At 31.7% G+C, this 18,225-nt stretch overlaps 2 protein-coding genes across 3 annotated transcripts; one reads left to right on the top strand and one right to left on the bottom strand.

Annotated features, from left to right (window-relative positions):
• On the top strand, positions 521 to 8,362 carry LOC109349858 (xaa-Pro dipeptidase-like). 2 transcript variants are annotated; one of them, XM_019590882.1, is made up of 17 exons: positions 521 to 762; positions 835 to 884; positions 960 to 1,020; positions 1,137 to 1,232; positions 1,838 to 1,987; positions 2,186 to 2,317; positions 3,311 to 3,438; positions 3,760 to 3,802; positions 4,328 to 4,411; positions 5,486 to 5,527; positions 5,743 to 5,813; positions 6,508 to 6,561; positions 6,653 to 6,758; positions 6,898 to 6,966; positions 7,349 to 7,492; positions 7,766 to 7,882; positions 7,937 to 8,362. In XM_019590882.1, exons 1-16 carry the CDS (start codon positions 625 to 627, stop codon positions 7,865 to 7,867), a joined length of 1,470 nt encoding a protein of 489 aa, XP_019446427.1. In that variant the 5' UTR covers positions 521 to 624; the 3' UTR covers positions 7,868 to 7,882; positions 7,937 to 8,362. The 2 variants fall into 2 exon arrangements, with proteins under 2 accessions (XP_019446427.1, XP_019446426.1); XM_019590881.1 differs by having other exon boundaries at positions 522 to 762; positions 7,766 to 7,905; positions 7,960 to 8,362.
• On the bottom strand, positions 10,580 to 14,407 carry LOC109349859 (pollen-specific protein SF21-like). The gene is made up of 11 exons (XM_019590884.1): positions 14,228 to 14,407; positions 13,129 to 13,228; positions 12,826 to 12,923; positions 12,634 to 12,722; positions 12,335 to 12,395; positions 12,110 to 12,196; positions 11,949 to 12,026; positions 11,810 to 11,866; positions 11,612 to 11,667; positions 11,343 to 11,478; positions 10,580 to 11,088 (listed from the first exon to the last, which is right to left on the bottom strand). Exons 1-11 carry the CDS (start codon positions 14,276 to 14,278, stop codon positions 10,852 to 10,854), a joined length of 1,050 nt encoding a protein of 349 aa, XP_019446429.1. The 5' UTR covers positions 14,279 to 14,407; the 3' UTR covers positions 10,580 to 10,851.

Genomic DNA, 18,225 nt, shown 5'->3' on the forward strand with positions numbered 1-18,225 from the left:
TCAAATTGTATTGTATGTATCGGTCAAAACCGGGTTGTGAATGAGAATTTTGATATTTTTTAAAGTGATATAATAAAGATTCAAACAATGAACTCAATAATTGTTTGTAACATAGTTAGTCATTGAATTATATATTACAAACAATAATATTTATATCCATAATATATTATAATTTTTATAATATATATAATTTAACTAATATGCAGTTTAATTAGTAAATGATTGATTGAATCACTATAATACTATATACCTTGACCTATATGAGAGGGAAAAATTCATATTTAAACTTTTTTGGTTCCGAAATAAAAAATTCTTTTACACTATAAAAAAAGTAAATATGTCACTTCTAAATTAATCATTATTAAGGAAAGTGCACATTACAATTTTATATTGTAAGATAATTTATAATTTTTTTTTGGAAAATTTGGGGTAAAAAAGTGTATCCCTAAATCTATATGGTTAATGTTATACATTTTAACGGGTTATACCCGATAGTGGGAGTTGCAAAGTTCGAAAGCAACCCGGAGGGCCCAACAATCAGTTTCTGGATATGCACTAAACAGTTAGTATTATTACTACGACGGTATAAGATTCGGAAGCCATTAATTCTCAGCAGCCACCACCATGGCTTCAGGTTCAGCTCTGTCGCCACCTCAAGTTCCGATGGAACTACATCACAAAAATCGTCAGAAGCTTCTAGAATCCCTTCGCCAACACCTCTCTCTCTCTTCTCGTCCTCTTCACGGTTTCGTTCTCCTTCAGGTCAGATCCTATTTCTCTCACTCTCTATTCATCTTTCGATTTTCTTAAAATCTTAATTCGATTTTCCTCCAGGGCGGTGAAGAACAAACGCGTCATGATACCGATCACCTCGAACTTTTCAGGTAAATCGAACTTATTCATGATCGGTTTCACTTTTCAAAATTATTCACATTACATCGCTAATTATTGATTTTCAGACAGGAGAGTTATTTCGCGTACTTGTTTGGAGTCAAAGAACCTGGTTTTTATGGAGCTATTGTTAGTTCTTTTCATATCCAACACTACTTTTTATTTTTATGATGCACATAAGCATGATCATTTTATGTTGTAGAAATTTGTAAAATTGAGTTTTGTATGTCTTTGTTTTTTTGAAGGACGTTGCAAATGGGGAATCTATCTTATTTGCTCCTAGGTTACCTGATGAGTATGCTGTTTGGTTGGGGGAGATAAAGCCACTCCCCTATTTTAAGGTGATTCACCCCAATTATAGTATATTTCATGTTAAATTAATGTTTTGGAGTTTTGGTCCTACATTTTTACTTGGAGCATCTTCATCCATGCATTATTACAGTATTCTTATTGAAATAAGAATATTCTTCATCACTCATTTTTGCCAGTGGGATTCTTATTAGAATACTCCTTGCACAAGAACATTCTTATGAAATTGTAAATTGTGGGACCCAAATAAGAATAAGAATGATATTTGCTATTGTGAAAGAAAAAGTAAATGTTATTCTTAATTTATGGAAATGTGTAATAAGTTTTAAAATAATGAATAAGGCCCAAATAAGAATAGAATTAGTATTCTCCAATGAAGATGCTCTTAGTTTTATAAATTTTGAGAGTTTTTAATTAAATGTTTAAAAAAAATTAAGTCCCTGAAGCTTGTCAGCAGCGATCTTATTTAAATATTTTATTTGAAGTATAGGGACCTAATTAAAAACGTTTGAACTATAGGGACCTATTTAAAGAATGCATTGAAAATTTGAAATTGTAAGGATAAAAAAATTTAACCTATGATTTAATGGGATTCACTTGTGAAGTTATGTTTAATGGTCTCCTCTATGCATTGCAGGAACACTATATGGTTAACACAGCATACTTTGCTGATGAAATTGCAAGTGTTTTGCAACAACATTACCAGGGTTCAGGGGCACCCTTACTATTTCTCTTGCATGGCCTTAACACCGATAGCAATAATTTTTCTAAACCAGCAGAGTTTCAGGTTCTTAATTCTGTTGATTCCTTTTCTCAATTTTCCCTAGTGTTTATTGTTTTCATTAGGACAATGTGTATAGTAGTGCTCTGTATCATCTTCATATGTATTCTTTTTAACCTTATACCGACATAGTTGTACTTACCAGTATCTTTCTTAGGGAACTGGGTTATCGGAATCTGTATATTTATAATTTCATTTTTTCAGGGAATTGATAAGCTTGATAAGGATTTGACTACTTTGCATCCTATATTGACTGAATGCCGTGTCATCAAGACAGACCTTGAGATTTCTCTTATTCAATATGCCAATAATATAAGCTCTGAAGCTCATGTTGAGGTAATAGTTTAACATGCACTAATGTTTGCTTGTTTCTTCAGTTTTTTCTTTAAACATTCTTTCGAAATGTTCTATGCAGGCACATACACACACGCATATATAGGCAACTATCTTGTCTGTGTTTCATTATTCCAGTATTTCTGATAAGATCAAGAAGAAAGAAAGGAATTAATGGAAAACAATACCCTAAACAAGAATCAATGTGATTCTTGGTTGGGATGAAGAACAAGAATATTATTAGAAAGAATGAAAGAAGAATAAGAATTGAGATGTACAAAAGGTCCCACGACCTTTCCCCTGATTCCACAATCAGAATTCACTTCCCAATTAACTCCCCTTCTTCCAAGAGACTAGTTCCTTATTTATAGCCTAACTAACAAACTATTATAGAAAGCCTAACAAACTAACTGCTTAGTGATACTTTAGTAAATGTGTTACAATTAGGAAATCTCTAACTAGACTTACATATTTCCCCTTCTATACACATTTTTAATGCTAGGCATAGGCCTAATCTTATCAATTTCAAGATTCTCATATGCTAACCCTCAAAAGTCATTTCTTTCATGAAATCTATTTCATAGTTAGTGATGACTTCTATAGATCTGATAATATGATTAGGATATATGAAATGTCTAGAGGAAATGAGATTTACATTTATTGATCTTGCGACTTGCATTGGTACTTTAATTTTAGTGTCACCCTATTCATAGGTAGTTTGTAGTGGTTGTAAAAAGAATGTGATTTTGGGAAGTACCTTTCAGCTTTCTGGCAATACCATTTTCATAGATAAGAGAACTAAGGATTTAATTAGTTGCTCCATTACCTTCCTTTCTTTTCACTGCTTTTGTTTGGATTTAATTAGTTGAGTTAGGAACATCTGAGTGTGGGGTTTTGACTGGTTTCCTCCCTGTTGACAAAAAGATCTATAATCTCAATGAAGTGTGAATTTTTGTGAACATGGTTACCATGATAGTTACATTTACAATGAAACAGGTTATGAGAAAAGCAAAAGTGGGCATGAAAGAGTATCAGCTTGAAAGCATGTTTCTTCACCACACATACATGTATGGTGGGTGTAGGCATTGCTCATACACATGTATTTGTGCTACTGGTGATAATAGGTGGGTGTTTCCGCTAATATAACTATTTTGTCACAGTAAATGTGTTTTTTTGATGTCTTTAGTTCAGTAAAGCTTTGTTTGGTGACCATTAGTAAGAATGACTTTTTCACTTTCTATTTATCCAAAGAAAATTAGAAACTGGTTAGCTAAAAATTATTGTGTTTAATATGTTGCTGCCCCATCAGACTTATTTTGGCAAAGAAAGTTGAAGAATTATCTACATTTTTTAACATAAAATGCTGTTTGTAATTTTTTAATACTACCATACATGTATTTTTTTTAAATATCAGCAACCTTTATAACATGTGTCTATCAATGCAGTTCTGTTCTTCATTACGGGCATGCAGCAGCTCCTAATGACAAGGTATGGTATGAGTACTTTTCCCCCTTGGGGGTCACTGTCATTGCAGCCAATATCATTATGGTTTATTGACTATCATAATGTTGCTGGATTTAGTCCTGCATCTTTCTAGATTGGTAATATAATTTTTCTAAGTTGTTTGATCCATTCTTCTCCTAAGAAATTGAATTAGATTATCCGCTTTTTGTTCAGTTTTCGCAGTATACCTATTGCATATCTTCATCTAAATTAATCAATGACAATATCATCCCTAGTCATGATTTCATTTTTTGTTAGTAGGAAAAATAAATTGTTCAGGAACTTTGAAAAAATAACTAGGATGAACAACTCTTGAATAACAGAGGGAAAAGGTTATCTGTGCTATTTGGTGACCTTGGATATGGCTAATCAACATATAAAGTATTGAAAAATTACTTTGTTTCCTTTTGGAAGAGACCCAATATGATGAAGTTATAGTCTGAATTAGATGATTAATGTTTAGTTACTTTTACAAGTGTTTAAATTTTATAAAATGGCTCTCTTTTGTAGACTCTGGAAGATGGTGACATAGCACTGCTTGATATGGGAGCTGAATACCACTTCTATGGGTCTGACATAACATGTTCTTTCCCTGTGAGTCTACTCATTTCACAATTAAATTTGGTTTTTTGCTTATTTTCCTCTTACATGAATTGCCATTTTGAATAACATGGCTGAATCATCAGAAGTGCCTCTGCTGAAATTGCATTAACTTGGTTTCTTTGTCTGTTCATGTATTTATCATATTGCTTTAATCATTATTATCAATATGCACTAACTGAGACTTATTTTTTTTTTGAGTGTGATAGGTCTTATTAGTACGGTTTCTATATATAAACCTCTAAATAGATCATCTTTTAATAAATTTCTTCTACCTAGTCTAATCACTTAAAAATATTTTAATTTAATATACTAATTATTATTCTCTCTCATCTCTTTTATTTCTTCATTCTCATCAACTAACTTTCTCCATCTTCTCTTCAACAAAATTGTATCACCAATTATTTACCTTTTTTTCAAATGCCATAGAACAAAACACAATAAAATAACAGGTTAATTTATGCATTTTTAGTCCCTAAATTTATCATGTTCAATTATTCATACCGGGTAATACTAATTGATTCAGTGCAAAGCTTTAGTGAAACTATACTAAAGTAATCCATGACTTTTTAATTAAAAAAGTACAACTGGAATAGAATGTAAATCCGTAATTTTATGGGAAAAAATTAGATTTGCTAGCTATCACTATAATATCTAGCTGTCTTTTTTGTCATCAATCATTAAACCAAATCAGCCCTATCACTTGTAGCAAAATGTAATTAAAGATGAGCAGAGGAATTATACGGTCAATGAGTTTTAGTTTTACTTAAAACATTCCCGATCTTGTGTTTTGGCAAATATGTGGAAGATGAACAAAATGGAAGGGTGGAGGTGATTTTGTCAAAGAGAAAAGAGAGAAATTAGTGGATGGGATTAAACAAAATATAAAGGGGAGATAGAATAATTTTAAGAATTTTAAAGTCAAAGGTTTTTAAGTGGTTAAATCAGGTAGAAAAGATTTTTAAGGTGATTCATTTAAGATTTACTAATGGCTTAACCTATGCATTTGAAAAAATGTTATTCGTATGTTAATTATCATTTTATGCTAACTTTCAATTCTCTGTGCAGATAAATGGAAAGTTTACTAGTGACCAATCTCTTATATATAATGTAAGTGTCTGATATAATCTTTTTTATCAAAATGAAAACAGATTGTGTGTTCCTTATTAACATGCACAAAACACTGGTTTGTACCTTTGCAGTGAAAACCCTCACAAAAAATATCATCATTTCCTGCATATGCATGTACAATTATAGCTTAATTACTCTGTGATTTATAGCAGTTATTTGAACATTTCTTTGTTTCTACTTTCCATGTTCTGCAGGCTGTCCTTGATGCTCATAATGCTGTTCTATCTGCAATGAAACCTGGAGTAGGCTGGGTTGATATGCACATGTATGATTGAGTCCCAATACCAGTATTGCTTCTTTTAAGTAGGAGTAACCAAAATGTCTGCCAGGCTTGGTTCTTAATAACTATAATTATATCGGTTTTGCTAATCATTGCCCAAAAAATGTTTGTATTGGAAAACACAGTATTTTCTCTTGCCCCATTAAATACTCCAATTCCAATACAATTTTACTTTTTTGGGTTCCTTAACCATCGCCCCTGCAAAACTATATTTATATTAGTGCTTTACCATAGGAAAGTTTATTAACTATTTAACTTGGTTGATGGGTAGGAATTTAACAGAATCGTACCGTAGGTAATTTGTCACCAGGTTGATTGAGAAATTATTGGATTTGTCTTGAATGGGATAGCCTAAGAGTATATTACTTGTCATGGGTAAGAACCATTAGACTATGGTTTGAAGTTAGCAACATTGGTCTGCAATACTGTAGCTGAGTTATTTTTCATGGGAATGAGTGCATGTGTATTTGTGATATTATAGGCTGATTTTGAAGTGAAGTTATAGTTAAAATCACAATGAGTTATGCATGAATGACAGGAAGTCTGGATGAGATGACCAAAATATCCACAGGCCAACAAATTTTTTGTATTGAAAAAAGTTATTTGTTATTCAAACTACTACTTTAATCCCATGCCTAAGTATCATGCGTTGTTGCTCATTTCCTATGTAAAACTGCAGATTGGCAGAAAAAGTTATCCTGGAGTCACTAAAGAAGGGACAGATACTTGTTGGGTAATGTTTAGTATCTGTGGGTGGCTAACTTGTATATTGATACAATCTCTAGGATCTTTTGTGAAATGGCATATTTTGATTTTTGGTGCAGTGATGTTAACGACATGCTTTCTGCACGCTTGGGTGCTCTTTTTATGCCACATGGTCTGGGGCATTTACTTGGTATTGACACACATGATCCAGGTGGCTACTTGAAGGTATTTGGGAAAATTTAGCTGCAGTTGAAGTCTAAAGTGTCCCTTCTTCAATCTTCAATTAGTGGCTTATATATTCATCTTGTAGTTGAGTCAAATTATTTTTCATATGATATCTTGGAAATTTGGTTCTGATTTGCAGGGTCTGGAAAGAAGAAAGGAACCAGGGTTAAAATCCCTGCGTACAGCCAGAGAGCTCCAGGAAGGAATGGTTAGTCATAATTTTTTATTTCTCGCCAGAACTTTCTATAAATAATAATTGTATGAAGCATAGACGCTGAGTGATTTATGTTCTGTATTGGTTTTTTTCACATTAGAAATGACTCAATCATGGTGAAGCTAAAACTCCCTGATTTCTTTTGAATGTTGATTTTTTTCTGGTATTGTTATACTAACTTTTTTATTTGAGTGATACATATCAAACCTCTAACACATGGTAATGCTGAAAGTCAATCAAAATAATGATTGTTATAATTTCTGAACCCTTGTTGCTTTTGTTGGGGTTGGGCCTTTTTCTTGGATCATTACTAGTTAATGTTCTGGAACTAGAGTTGTGAACTTGATGATGAACCTTAGTTTTTTTACACCTCTAGGTTATCACTGTGGAGCCCGGATGCTATTTTATTAATGCTCTGTTACTTCCGGCCATGAATAGTCCAGAAACTTCCAAGTTCTTCAACCAGCAAGTGATTAAGAAATTTAATGGTTTTGGTGGAGTCCGAATTGAGAGTGATGTGGTATTTTCCATTCTCTAAACCTCAACATGGATTACTTTGTTTATAGTTTATCATTTCTATCTTTTCAGTTATATTGTTGAAGTTAATGGTTTTTCTTAAATCTTAACCTGTCATGCATATTTTCAATACTGCATCATGTTTCTCTTTTCTTTTATTAAATTCAGGGCGAAGAATTTAAACTCTTCTCCCTTTCTAGCGATTAATCACAATATTTTCTGAAATTGCGCCCAATTCTGGCATTCGAGCTTATTTGTTTACTTATGATGTACTCAGCTTGTTACTGCTACTGGTTGCTACAATATGACCAAGTGTCCCAGGACAACACAGGAGATCGAGGCAGTCATGGCAGGGGCACCATGGACCATCTCCAGCTAATAACACCTCTCTTTGTGTGAGCAAGTTTCCTTTAGTTTTTATTTTGACAATATTCCATTTTATTCGTCTAGGTTCAAGTGCTTTTTACGTCAAAAGTGCTTAAATCATGAGATAATTACCATTTAACTTTTCAACCAGACATTAATTCTTCATGCATTTTGCAAAATACTGGAACTCCAGAAATAATTGAGAAAAATACCTGTACTTTTAATGGCAGAGTATAGTTAACTCTCAAATAATGTACAACTCAGTCACTAAACACATCCACATGTGAAGGATCATGAATTTCGTTATAGCTTTGCTAATATACACAAGGGATAGATTATGAAATACAAACTCTGAAGGGAAATCATCCTCGTCTCCACCAGATTGGGCATCGCCTAAGAACTTCATGTTTGTTTATTAATCTTAATAGTTTTTTTCCATGCATGAATCAAGTTTGCTCTTTCCAAACTATATTGGCAAAGGGAGATCTTAATTGGTGCAATTTGTGCATATCTAACTATTATTGCACCCCAATAACAGTAGGTAAAACTGAGAGAATGCAGATATACGTTAAATGAAACTCTCATCAACACTATTCTTTAGTCCTTACTTTTTTCCTCTTCGTTTTCGTAGTTAAAATAATGGCTTTTCAATAGTTTTTTTTATTGTTATTGAAAGGTTGGCTAATTCCTGACTTACGATTGTAAAAATCATAAATTTAATCATAAACATATACCTTAAAGAACACTGGAAGTAATTTCAATAAAAAACTTAAAAGCAAAAATTGAAGGTGATTTCTGATCATAAATATTGTAGAAAAAATACTTAGGCTGAGAAGATGTCAGAGCCGGAAAGGGTGGACATCTGCTGTCCCAAAACAGCGTCTCATTGTCTGTGATTGGTCAGAAAAATAATTAACTATTAAAATTTTAATTTAAATATATATTTTTAATCAATCACAAACAGTGTCACATGTAGTGGCACACTTTGTGGTACAGCAGATATGCTAGTTGTGAAATATATACAGACATGGATTGGTGAGATTCGATCCATTTGAGAAATAAAGCATAGCTTATGATGAAGAAGGGAATAGATATGACCACATGACCATAAACTGCTGGAAGTTGTAAATTTAAGTTTGAAAGATGCTCGGAATTTCTCAATAATATATTTGATAAGTTCAACAATATTATTTGACGTTAACCAATGTTATTCAATATCAATTTAAGGAAGCAGTATTGTTAGGGCTAGAAACGAGTCGAATCAGAGTTCAGCTCCGTTCAGATTGATAAGGATTGACTCGACTCGAGTTCGATACGAGTTATTATTTTAGCTCGAGTTCAGCTCGGTTAAAGTTTGCGAACTATTTGATTCAATTCAAATGGTTCATTTGAACAACTCAAATAATTAATTAAATTTTGTAAAAAATACTTTTCAAAAAAGTTATATATATATATATATATATATATATATATATCGAGTCAGCTCATGAACCAAATGAGTCGAACTATATTCAATTCAAGTTCGGTTCGTTTATTTAACGAGCTCAATTTCTAGCTCAAGTTCAGCTCATTTGGTTCATGAGTCAAGTTTATCGAGCTAAATAACGAATCGAGTTTCGAACGAATACTGAGTTGGTTCGATTCATTGTCACCAAAGTGTCGTGAATGTGATAGATTCTTACCATAATACTTCTCATGCTATCATGCCATCGCTTTATGCGTGGAGATGATTGTTGACTTTAATCAATATGTTAATATCACACAAACTTACAAATGTCATGAACGTGTCAATATGTTAATATCACAAAGCAATAATATTATTCTTATGTCAAACTCACCTTCCATGGACCATTATACTAGATAAAGATATATAACAAAGGAATAATTAACCAAAACGGGCATGTAGAGGACTTGTTAGAGGACTCATTGCTTGCTGATTACTTAGGTGGTGCCATCCTTATTTTATGCCCAACCATCATAACTTATAAAAAAAATCCTTAGACAAAATTTATTTACCTGCTATGACCCACCATCAAATCAAATTGATCCAATAAAATAGTAATTGTAATGAAGTAATTCCTCCCTTGTTAAAAAAAAAAATTATTACATGGATCAGGACCAATAATCGTGATTGCATATCATGCCATCCTTCCTTTTCCTCGTGTTCGAAATTCAGCAGATCGAGTTCCATTCAACCCTTCTCCAATTTTATGAATTACATCAGAATGCCCCATCCCAAATGAAAAGAAGCCAACTTCCCTTAGTCAGCCTCTGGTGTTTGATTGTGGTGAAGAAAATGCTCAAATTGGTTCATCCATGCCACAGGATCCTCACACTGGCATATACCTACCACTTTCACCATATTTTGACTCATTAACAGATTTGCTATGACCAGAGATTGACTCCTTGTAGCTTATTGAGACAGATCTACTCTGGAGTCTAGTTCTTGATACACCCATTCTCGAAATTGTGTTATATCATCATACTATCCCCTCTCAAAATATTCACTGAAAAATATAGTTTACAGTTACAACCACTCCTTCAATTAGGGGGTAACCACTAGAATAACAAATGATACTTGTGATTAACATTTGGACCAGCACCCATAACAGATTAGTAGTAAATAATCAAATGAAGGTTCATGTTGGATTTACCAGTCTGCATAGTTGCCATAGCCACACAGTTAAGATATAAAGGAGAGATTCCTAGTTATGGGAATCATGCCTTGCTTTAAAAAAAATCAAGGGCTTATTATTGATCGCTAATACATTGAGTCAGAGTTCACCTGGAATTTACAGACACAGCTCAATGATTCCTTTATTAATGGTAGACTATAAATGAATTCAGGCAATTCTACCGTATATATTTCGCGTATTTTCCCATTTCCCTTTCTTCTATCTACAACCCCCTCCAATCTCCTCAACTTATCTGTCTACCCACCTCTTGAAAACAATCAAAAAATTATAACGAAAAAAAACTGTTCTCGGTGACAAAATGTCAAAGTCTTTTCTCATATGAAACTTTTGAAACTCGGGTCTTTATAGGCTTTAGCTTCAATCCCATGCTTTCTGGAGAGAGTAGCTCCGGAGAGATGCATGACGGGCTTAGCGGGCTCCTTGGACTGTCACTGAAATAGCATGGCCTGTACAACCCATACCCCATTAAAAAGTACTCCATAGGAATCAGCATTGCATGTGGTTGTTCCTCTGTAACCATTGATCCACAAGCCTGGACCTGCCACATTAAAATCCAGTCTCAACCCTAGTTTCGGTATATATTTAAAAATTTCTAAACAATCACGTATAATTATATCACACATACCTTGGTATATACTCATAATCTATAATTTACTATCACATTTCAAAAATTAGGCAAGGTTACAATATCATAAGGACTGCAAAATACATTGAACCCTTAAACTCAATTTCTGAATCCTTTTAGTTATGCTTTCTTGTTATATACATACTACATACTCTAGTGCCACATACCTCAACCAATGCACTAAATCTCCTATCAAGTTTTGAAGTCATGTGGAGAGCCTCGGAGTGGAAAGGAGAACTGTCTCCAACAAAAATGAGTGTACGGCATTTTAATGTTTTCAAGCCTTCCGTGATATCCGGTCTCCTGTAAGTTGGTAAAACAAAGTTCTAACACATAAATTTGCCCATTCACTGGCTAATGAGGATGAGTGGATGACACATACACACGCACTCACAGAAAATTAAATACGACGAAGCATATATATAGGAGATTTTACTCATTAATTGCATGAAGAAATCTTAAGATGTTTTTAGTCTTTCTCTCATCCAGCAACTGGGAAGGAAACACAACAAAAAAACATTGAAAAGCAAGGTAAATACACTGAACATAGAAATAATGAGGAAAATAATAATAATCGTTCCAGCTGTTCAGTAATACAGGAAAAGAAAAGAAACTACGTTAGATTTGCACTGACCTTTCTGCAAGCTATAACTATATCTGATTCTGGAACCTCAACATTACCAAGAACTTCCTATTAAAGTTTGACCAAGAAAACTCATAAATATCAAATAGAAGAGGGAATATGACATGGCTAAGATACTCGTGTACCATACCTTGCCGAAGTACCGCAGGAGCAAACACTCCTTCACCAAGCTACACATGCCATAGAAGTACAACAAATTTGACATCACCTGATAATTATGAGTGGCTTTAGATCATCTTATCAGATCAGAGAAATTCATAAATGCACAATGTGCAGGCATTTGAAAGGAACCTTGTTATAGAACCATTCAGTCCAAGAAGGTGCTTTGCATAAAGGCGATACAAGTATTAAACCAAGAACACGCTTCCTATACTTCATCTGTAGAAAGGTATCAAAGAAGAACAAATCAATAAAATAAAATTTTGACTTTAAATTAGAACTACAAAACAAAAAACATGAACTAAATAAGCACTTTCTACTTTGTTTTTTTCCATCCAAAGCTAAATAGTTACATACTGCAAAAAGAGTTAGGATATAAGCACCAGCAGTTACTCCCATACACATAACTGCACCAAGCCTGGACAAGGAAATAGTTTGTTCCATTAGTAAATATTGATAAAATATTGAATTTCCCCTCTAAATAATGCCAATGCCATCCTACTCCCTAATCTAAGGTAATTTACAAGAAAAGCACAGCAAGAGATCAATTCGAATACTGGCTGTGTTCAAAAATTCAAATAAATGGTAATGAAAGCTAAGTGCCCCACAAATTAGTGAGATGAAGAAAAGTTAACTGTAAATCATATTCTAATTACCCAAAATAGTTGAGGACCTCAACTATTTGATCTGCTAAGTCTTCGGCTGAAGGGACAGGATCCTCAGGACAAATTGCAGCAGCTCCTAACTGCAAGAAGTCTTGTAAGAGGTCCAAAGGAGAAACTATGTGAATAATAATATCCGGTTCTAAAAGCGATAAGAAGTACAATCGAATAGATCAAGTTACAGACCTCGTGTCCAGGAGGACTGATGTGATATATGCAAAAGTTGTGAAGCAGCAAAGAAGCTGCCTCTGGACAGAAAAATAATCCTTGGAAACATGACACATCTGCCCCAGTACACAGAATTAAAACTATTCAGGTTTACAGATTAAAATAAGAGGATGAGTTCAATCATATGCATAGAAAATCATCAATTTACCCGGAAAAACAACTGAGCAATAAATTCTAGAACATAGGAAGAACACAGAATCTTAACACTTGAAAGTTTAAACAAGTGGAACTGGCTTGAGAAAATAAACAGAGTGCACTTACAATTTAGTGCTAAATCGGGATAAGTGATTAGAGCTGCTTTGTCCTGATCCCCATAAACTTTGACAGACACAAAACCAGAGCCGGTTCGAATATGATGCTCCTGAAATGATAATCCAAAGTGAATGTAGCCCAAACACGGACAAAAACCACACAGAGAAACCTTCACCTAAAGCAAAGGATATTCTTTACTTTGCATGTACTCCATTTGAATAAACTCACAGACCAAACTTTTTCCAAATTATTTGTTCCCTAACATGGGGAGCCATGTGCAATTTTACAATTATTGGACAAACCAGACTAACAAGCAATATCACATTAATGTCACTATCGAAAACGATAAATGAAATAAGTCATTCCAGATTCCGATATGCTCCACAAAGATAAGATAACAAGTTGTACACAATGATAAAGAGGATAGAATTTTAGGCTTTCCAAAGGAGAACAATTACTTTAACTCATCCAATCCAATATCTAATATGTAAAGCAAAAAAAGAAGGAAAAAACAATATATGATGAGAAAATGAAATAAGATTTCCTACATCACTCAACTGGCATCAAATACCACAAAAATAAAATCCATTTCTTCCCCAGAACAAGAAATAATTATATATGAAATAAAAAGCATCAATAGTTATAAAAAGTATTTACAATAATGGTTATAGCTTCTACACAAAAATGGGTGATGGGATTTGAAGAGAATATTTCACAAAGAAGTAATGGGTTGATCGGCAATTTGCCATGTTCAAATCTTCATAAATTCAATGGCTCGGAGAGGTAAAATCAATACATTCTAAAAGAACATGAAAAATCAAAAAGATAAAAAGGAAGCAAACACCACCAAATTTTCAGAATCAAACAAGCAATTTGAAGCAAAACATGATTGAACAGTGATGGAAACTTTTTTGAGGTAATCATGCATAACCCAAAAGCTCAAAAGCATCAATCATCAGAAGCCGTTAATCAAGCAAAAGAAAAAGACCCAAATGCAAATGGAATTGAATAAATGATCCATTGAGAAAAAGGTTCAACCTTTAAACCCAAACCCCATATTTTATTGCATAAAAAAGGAAAAAATAGAAGCGAGGAAGGTGTGAAGAACCTTTCCACGAAGATAGATATTCTCAACGTCGATCAAAATGGAATGTGCCATGGAAATGGTTTGAATTGAAGCCCTCGAATTAAAAAGAAAGAGGGCTTCACCCACCAATTTTCTCTTTCTTTTCTTTCTTCTTCTTCTTTCTTGTTCTTATTCTGTTTATGTGAATGAACCTTTTTTCTTTGTCTTCTCTTTTTATATACAAACTTCTTTCTCTTTATTCTCTTTTGATTTATAATAAGTTAATAACTACCATCAACGCTTCTCTCTCTTACCAACTTAACATTTTGCCAAATCAAATTGATTTACTTTGTTTAAAATTTCCTTATCAAATTAAAATTGTAGAGTTAGGAAAGATTTTAAAAATATACTATATAAGTATATGTCATATTTCAACTTTTTAAAATGAATTTTTAGACACATTTTTGCAATTGGTAAATTAAGTTTCTTAAATTTCTAATTTAAAGTTAAACAATTTTTGAAGTTAAAATTAGTTTTTTTTAAATAAACCAAAAAGGTGAATTTTTTAAAGTACTATAAGACTGTAGAATTGTTGTTGATAAATCTATACTATATATAAAGTCAAAACTTAAAATAACTTCTCTCATGGTGTAATTTTCATTTCCTATTTTGCCCTTCACATTATTTAATTTTTACAAAACAACTATATAATCCTAAGCAACAACCACCAATACATTAATTAACCACATATCTCACCTTAAATTAAACATTATCATAAACAAAAAAAATATAATATAAAGTACACCCAACACAACAAATACATTCTAATTCAAAAAAAATGAAATATATAAAAATTGAATATGTAGTATCACACAATATTCGCCGGCAGACACGAAGTGTCTGTACACACTAGTATAATATAATGGGTAAGATTCATTTGAATTCTAAACTAAATTTAATGGTTTTTTAAAATGGGAAAAGAGGAAAATGACACAAATTTAATTTTGTCTCTTAATATCACCTTTTTCGTTTTTGCAAGAAGTCTTCCATTTGAATCAAAATCATATCCTACTAACCACATGTTCATATTTACTTTCATATAAGTTGTGTCACTGCATATATTATTCGATGTAATTGGTCAGAAAAATAATAAATTATTAATTCTTTACTTTAAATAAATTTATTCAATCAATCATGGACTAATAGTATATGTAGTGACATAACTTGTGGTACAACTAATATGTTCACACTAACAATAAAGTGTTGATCTAGATGTATTGTAAGACATCACTAGATTATAGGATGACCAGAATGTTAATCACTTGTTAGAAGGACAGTCCCACACTCCGAATGAGATTAACTCTTTACCTAAAAAATGTGAGATGATATATTGGATAGTACCAAAAAATTCATATTTCACAAACCAAAAGTTAAATAAAGAGAAATAATATTCTAACAATTTAATTTTTTAAAATCTTAAAAAATTATAAATGTCTTCCTTTTTTCCTCATATTTTATTTTAGGAATCTAAATTTAAGTAAATGGCAAGAAAATTTGTTAAGTCAATTAATTATTTTAACTTGATTAAAATATACAAATTATAAAATTACTTCAATTATAAATACGTAGAAATCTTAAATTAGTTATACTTGAGATAAAAAAATATTATATTTTTCCTCTAATCAGGAAAGGATAATAAATAATAAAGGAAATCTCGTTTGCTTCATATCAATATTACAAAGGGTTTGCTGCTTTGTTTTCTTTTTTGACTGACCAGAAAAGAGGGAATTTGATGACCAACAGTGGCTTTAGCTGGCCCAACTTTTCTCATTTGACTATAACAATTTTTTATAGTATTATTATAGGTAATATAAATGAATGATAAATAATATATTAATAATGTATAAATCTTTATATCACCATTATGTAGATAATACTCTCTTTATCTTATACTAAGTTTTTTGTGTTTAGCTCACATTTTAGACATGGGCATTTATGAGGAGTGACCAAGTTAAAAAATGGTAGGTTATTTGCCTTTCACGTGGCTCCAATCATTACTCATTCCTTCTAAACATGCTCCTTCACATTTCTTTGGTTTTTTCTTCAAATCTAGTGGATGGATTATTCGTTTACTAATATTCTTTTCTATTCTTTACCAATCCATTATACTCAACTAATTGAAAGGAGTAGCAATTAAGGAATATTTGCATTACCTATCATTACAGAAAATGCCCCACGTGTTGATTCGATAATTACGTCTTTTTTATAACAATGTTTACTGTACTCTAATTTGGAAGTAATTAAATACATTAAAATCATAGATGAATTTGTATTTTCTTCTTCTTCTTCTTATCAATTTAAATTTGATATGCACGGTAATTGCTCATATAGCAGTGACAACAAAGGAAAAAAATGAAGATAGAATAAGATTATAATAGAGAAATCATTCATATTATGATGCTATGAAGGGTTGGCAAGAATCAAATTTAGAATGAGAATACAAGTTTGCAAGTGACAAACTTGAAAGATAGAACAATGGAATCCACCAGAAAGAGAAAGTTTCAAATTTTATTACGAAAATAAGATAATAACTAAACCACATCCCAAAAAGCGTTTAAATACTAAAGGAAAACCTAAAGTGAAAATAATCCTAAAAAGAAATAAAACAAAAACTACTAAAATTATTAAAATGTCGTTTTTGGAAAAGAAATAAAACAAAAACTGCTAAAATTATTAAAATATCATTTTCAGGCCTAAAACGGGCTTGGATGACCTAAAAAGTTGATACCTCGTGGCAAAATGGTTACTTGTATTTGTTGGCCGATTCCCTATCCAGAAAGGTATAATAATGATCATTCTAACATCGAACACCAAACTTATGCGTCCATGAGCGACTTCGTCTTCGATATACACGGTCAGCCTTCCTATATCACATTAGCATCAACAACATATTGCTCTATTATATGAATCAAAATCCTCTCAAGTAATAGAGAGATGAGTTCTTGTTTTTATACTTACAATGAAGGATAAAAGTATCATATGATTATATTTAGAGGATAAAAGTGTTACATTCTTATATATTTTTTTCCATATTATTTATTATATTTTTTTTTCCATATTATTTATGATATATTTATCTCTCTATTAGCGGAGAAAATCCTATTATTCTATCCAACAACTTATTGTTGGATTTCCACTAAAATCAAGTAAATAGTAAATCAATATTAAATAAGCAAATAACATTTTTTAAAATTACAAAGTCCAATACAATTAACTAAATAATGTATCTTCAAATAATCCATATTGAATGAAGGTAAGATAATTATCAAAATGAATGAAGGTAAGACAATTATTATTATTAGTCAAATATGTCAACAAATTGGAAACAAGATAATTGTATTCATTGGGTGAGTATGAACAGACTAAAAAGTTTTTTATTACCCAAATCTAAATATTGTTTGGATAATTTTTAAACTCTTAGCTACGTTGGAAGACTTATTTGACCTTGATGTCAATCAAACTTACTTTTAAACTTGAATATGGCTCTAAATGTCATTATATATAATGTAATTTTCACGTTATTTTAGATAAAATTTTATGAAAATTACTTATTCTTATGTTATATATAATTTGACAAGAATTTTAGATATATTTATAAATATTTTGACAATCATTTGAAAATATGCATACATTGTGAAAATATTACATAGAACCAATGACATGAAATGATGTAGATACTTCGTCACTAAACCATTTACACAAGTGCATTCTAAATTATTAGCAAAAGCAATCACAAAATTATTTAAAAATAAAATTATATAAGTAGATAAGTTGATGAAACCAAATGATGATCTATTCTGATTTAAAGAGATTTCATTATTTTTTATGGATATTTTGTCACCCCTAGCTATCAAGTGCCACAATACTAACTTTTTCTTAAATAGAAGTAATTAAGGCTATGTTTTAATAATTGTAATTAAATATACATTACTTCCTTAAAATGTCAATTTCTGTTACTCTCTTATGTCTTGGTTTCTTAC

The sequence above is a fragment of the Lupinus angustifolius genome, chromosome LG06 (assembly GCF_001865875.1).
Source record: "Lupinus angustifolius cultivar Tanjil chromosome LG06, LupAngTanjil_v1.0, whole genome shotgun sequence".
NCBI classification, from domain to species: domain Eukaryota; kingdom Viridiplantae; phylum Streptophyta; class Magnoliopsida; order Fabales; family Fabaceae; genus Lupinus; species Lupinus angustifolius.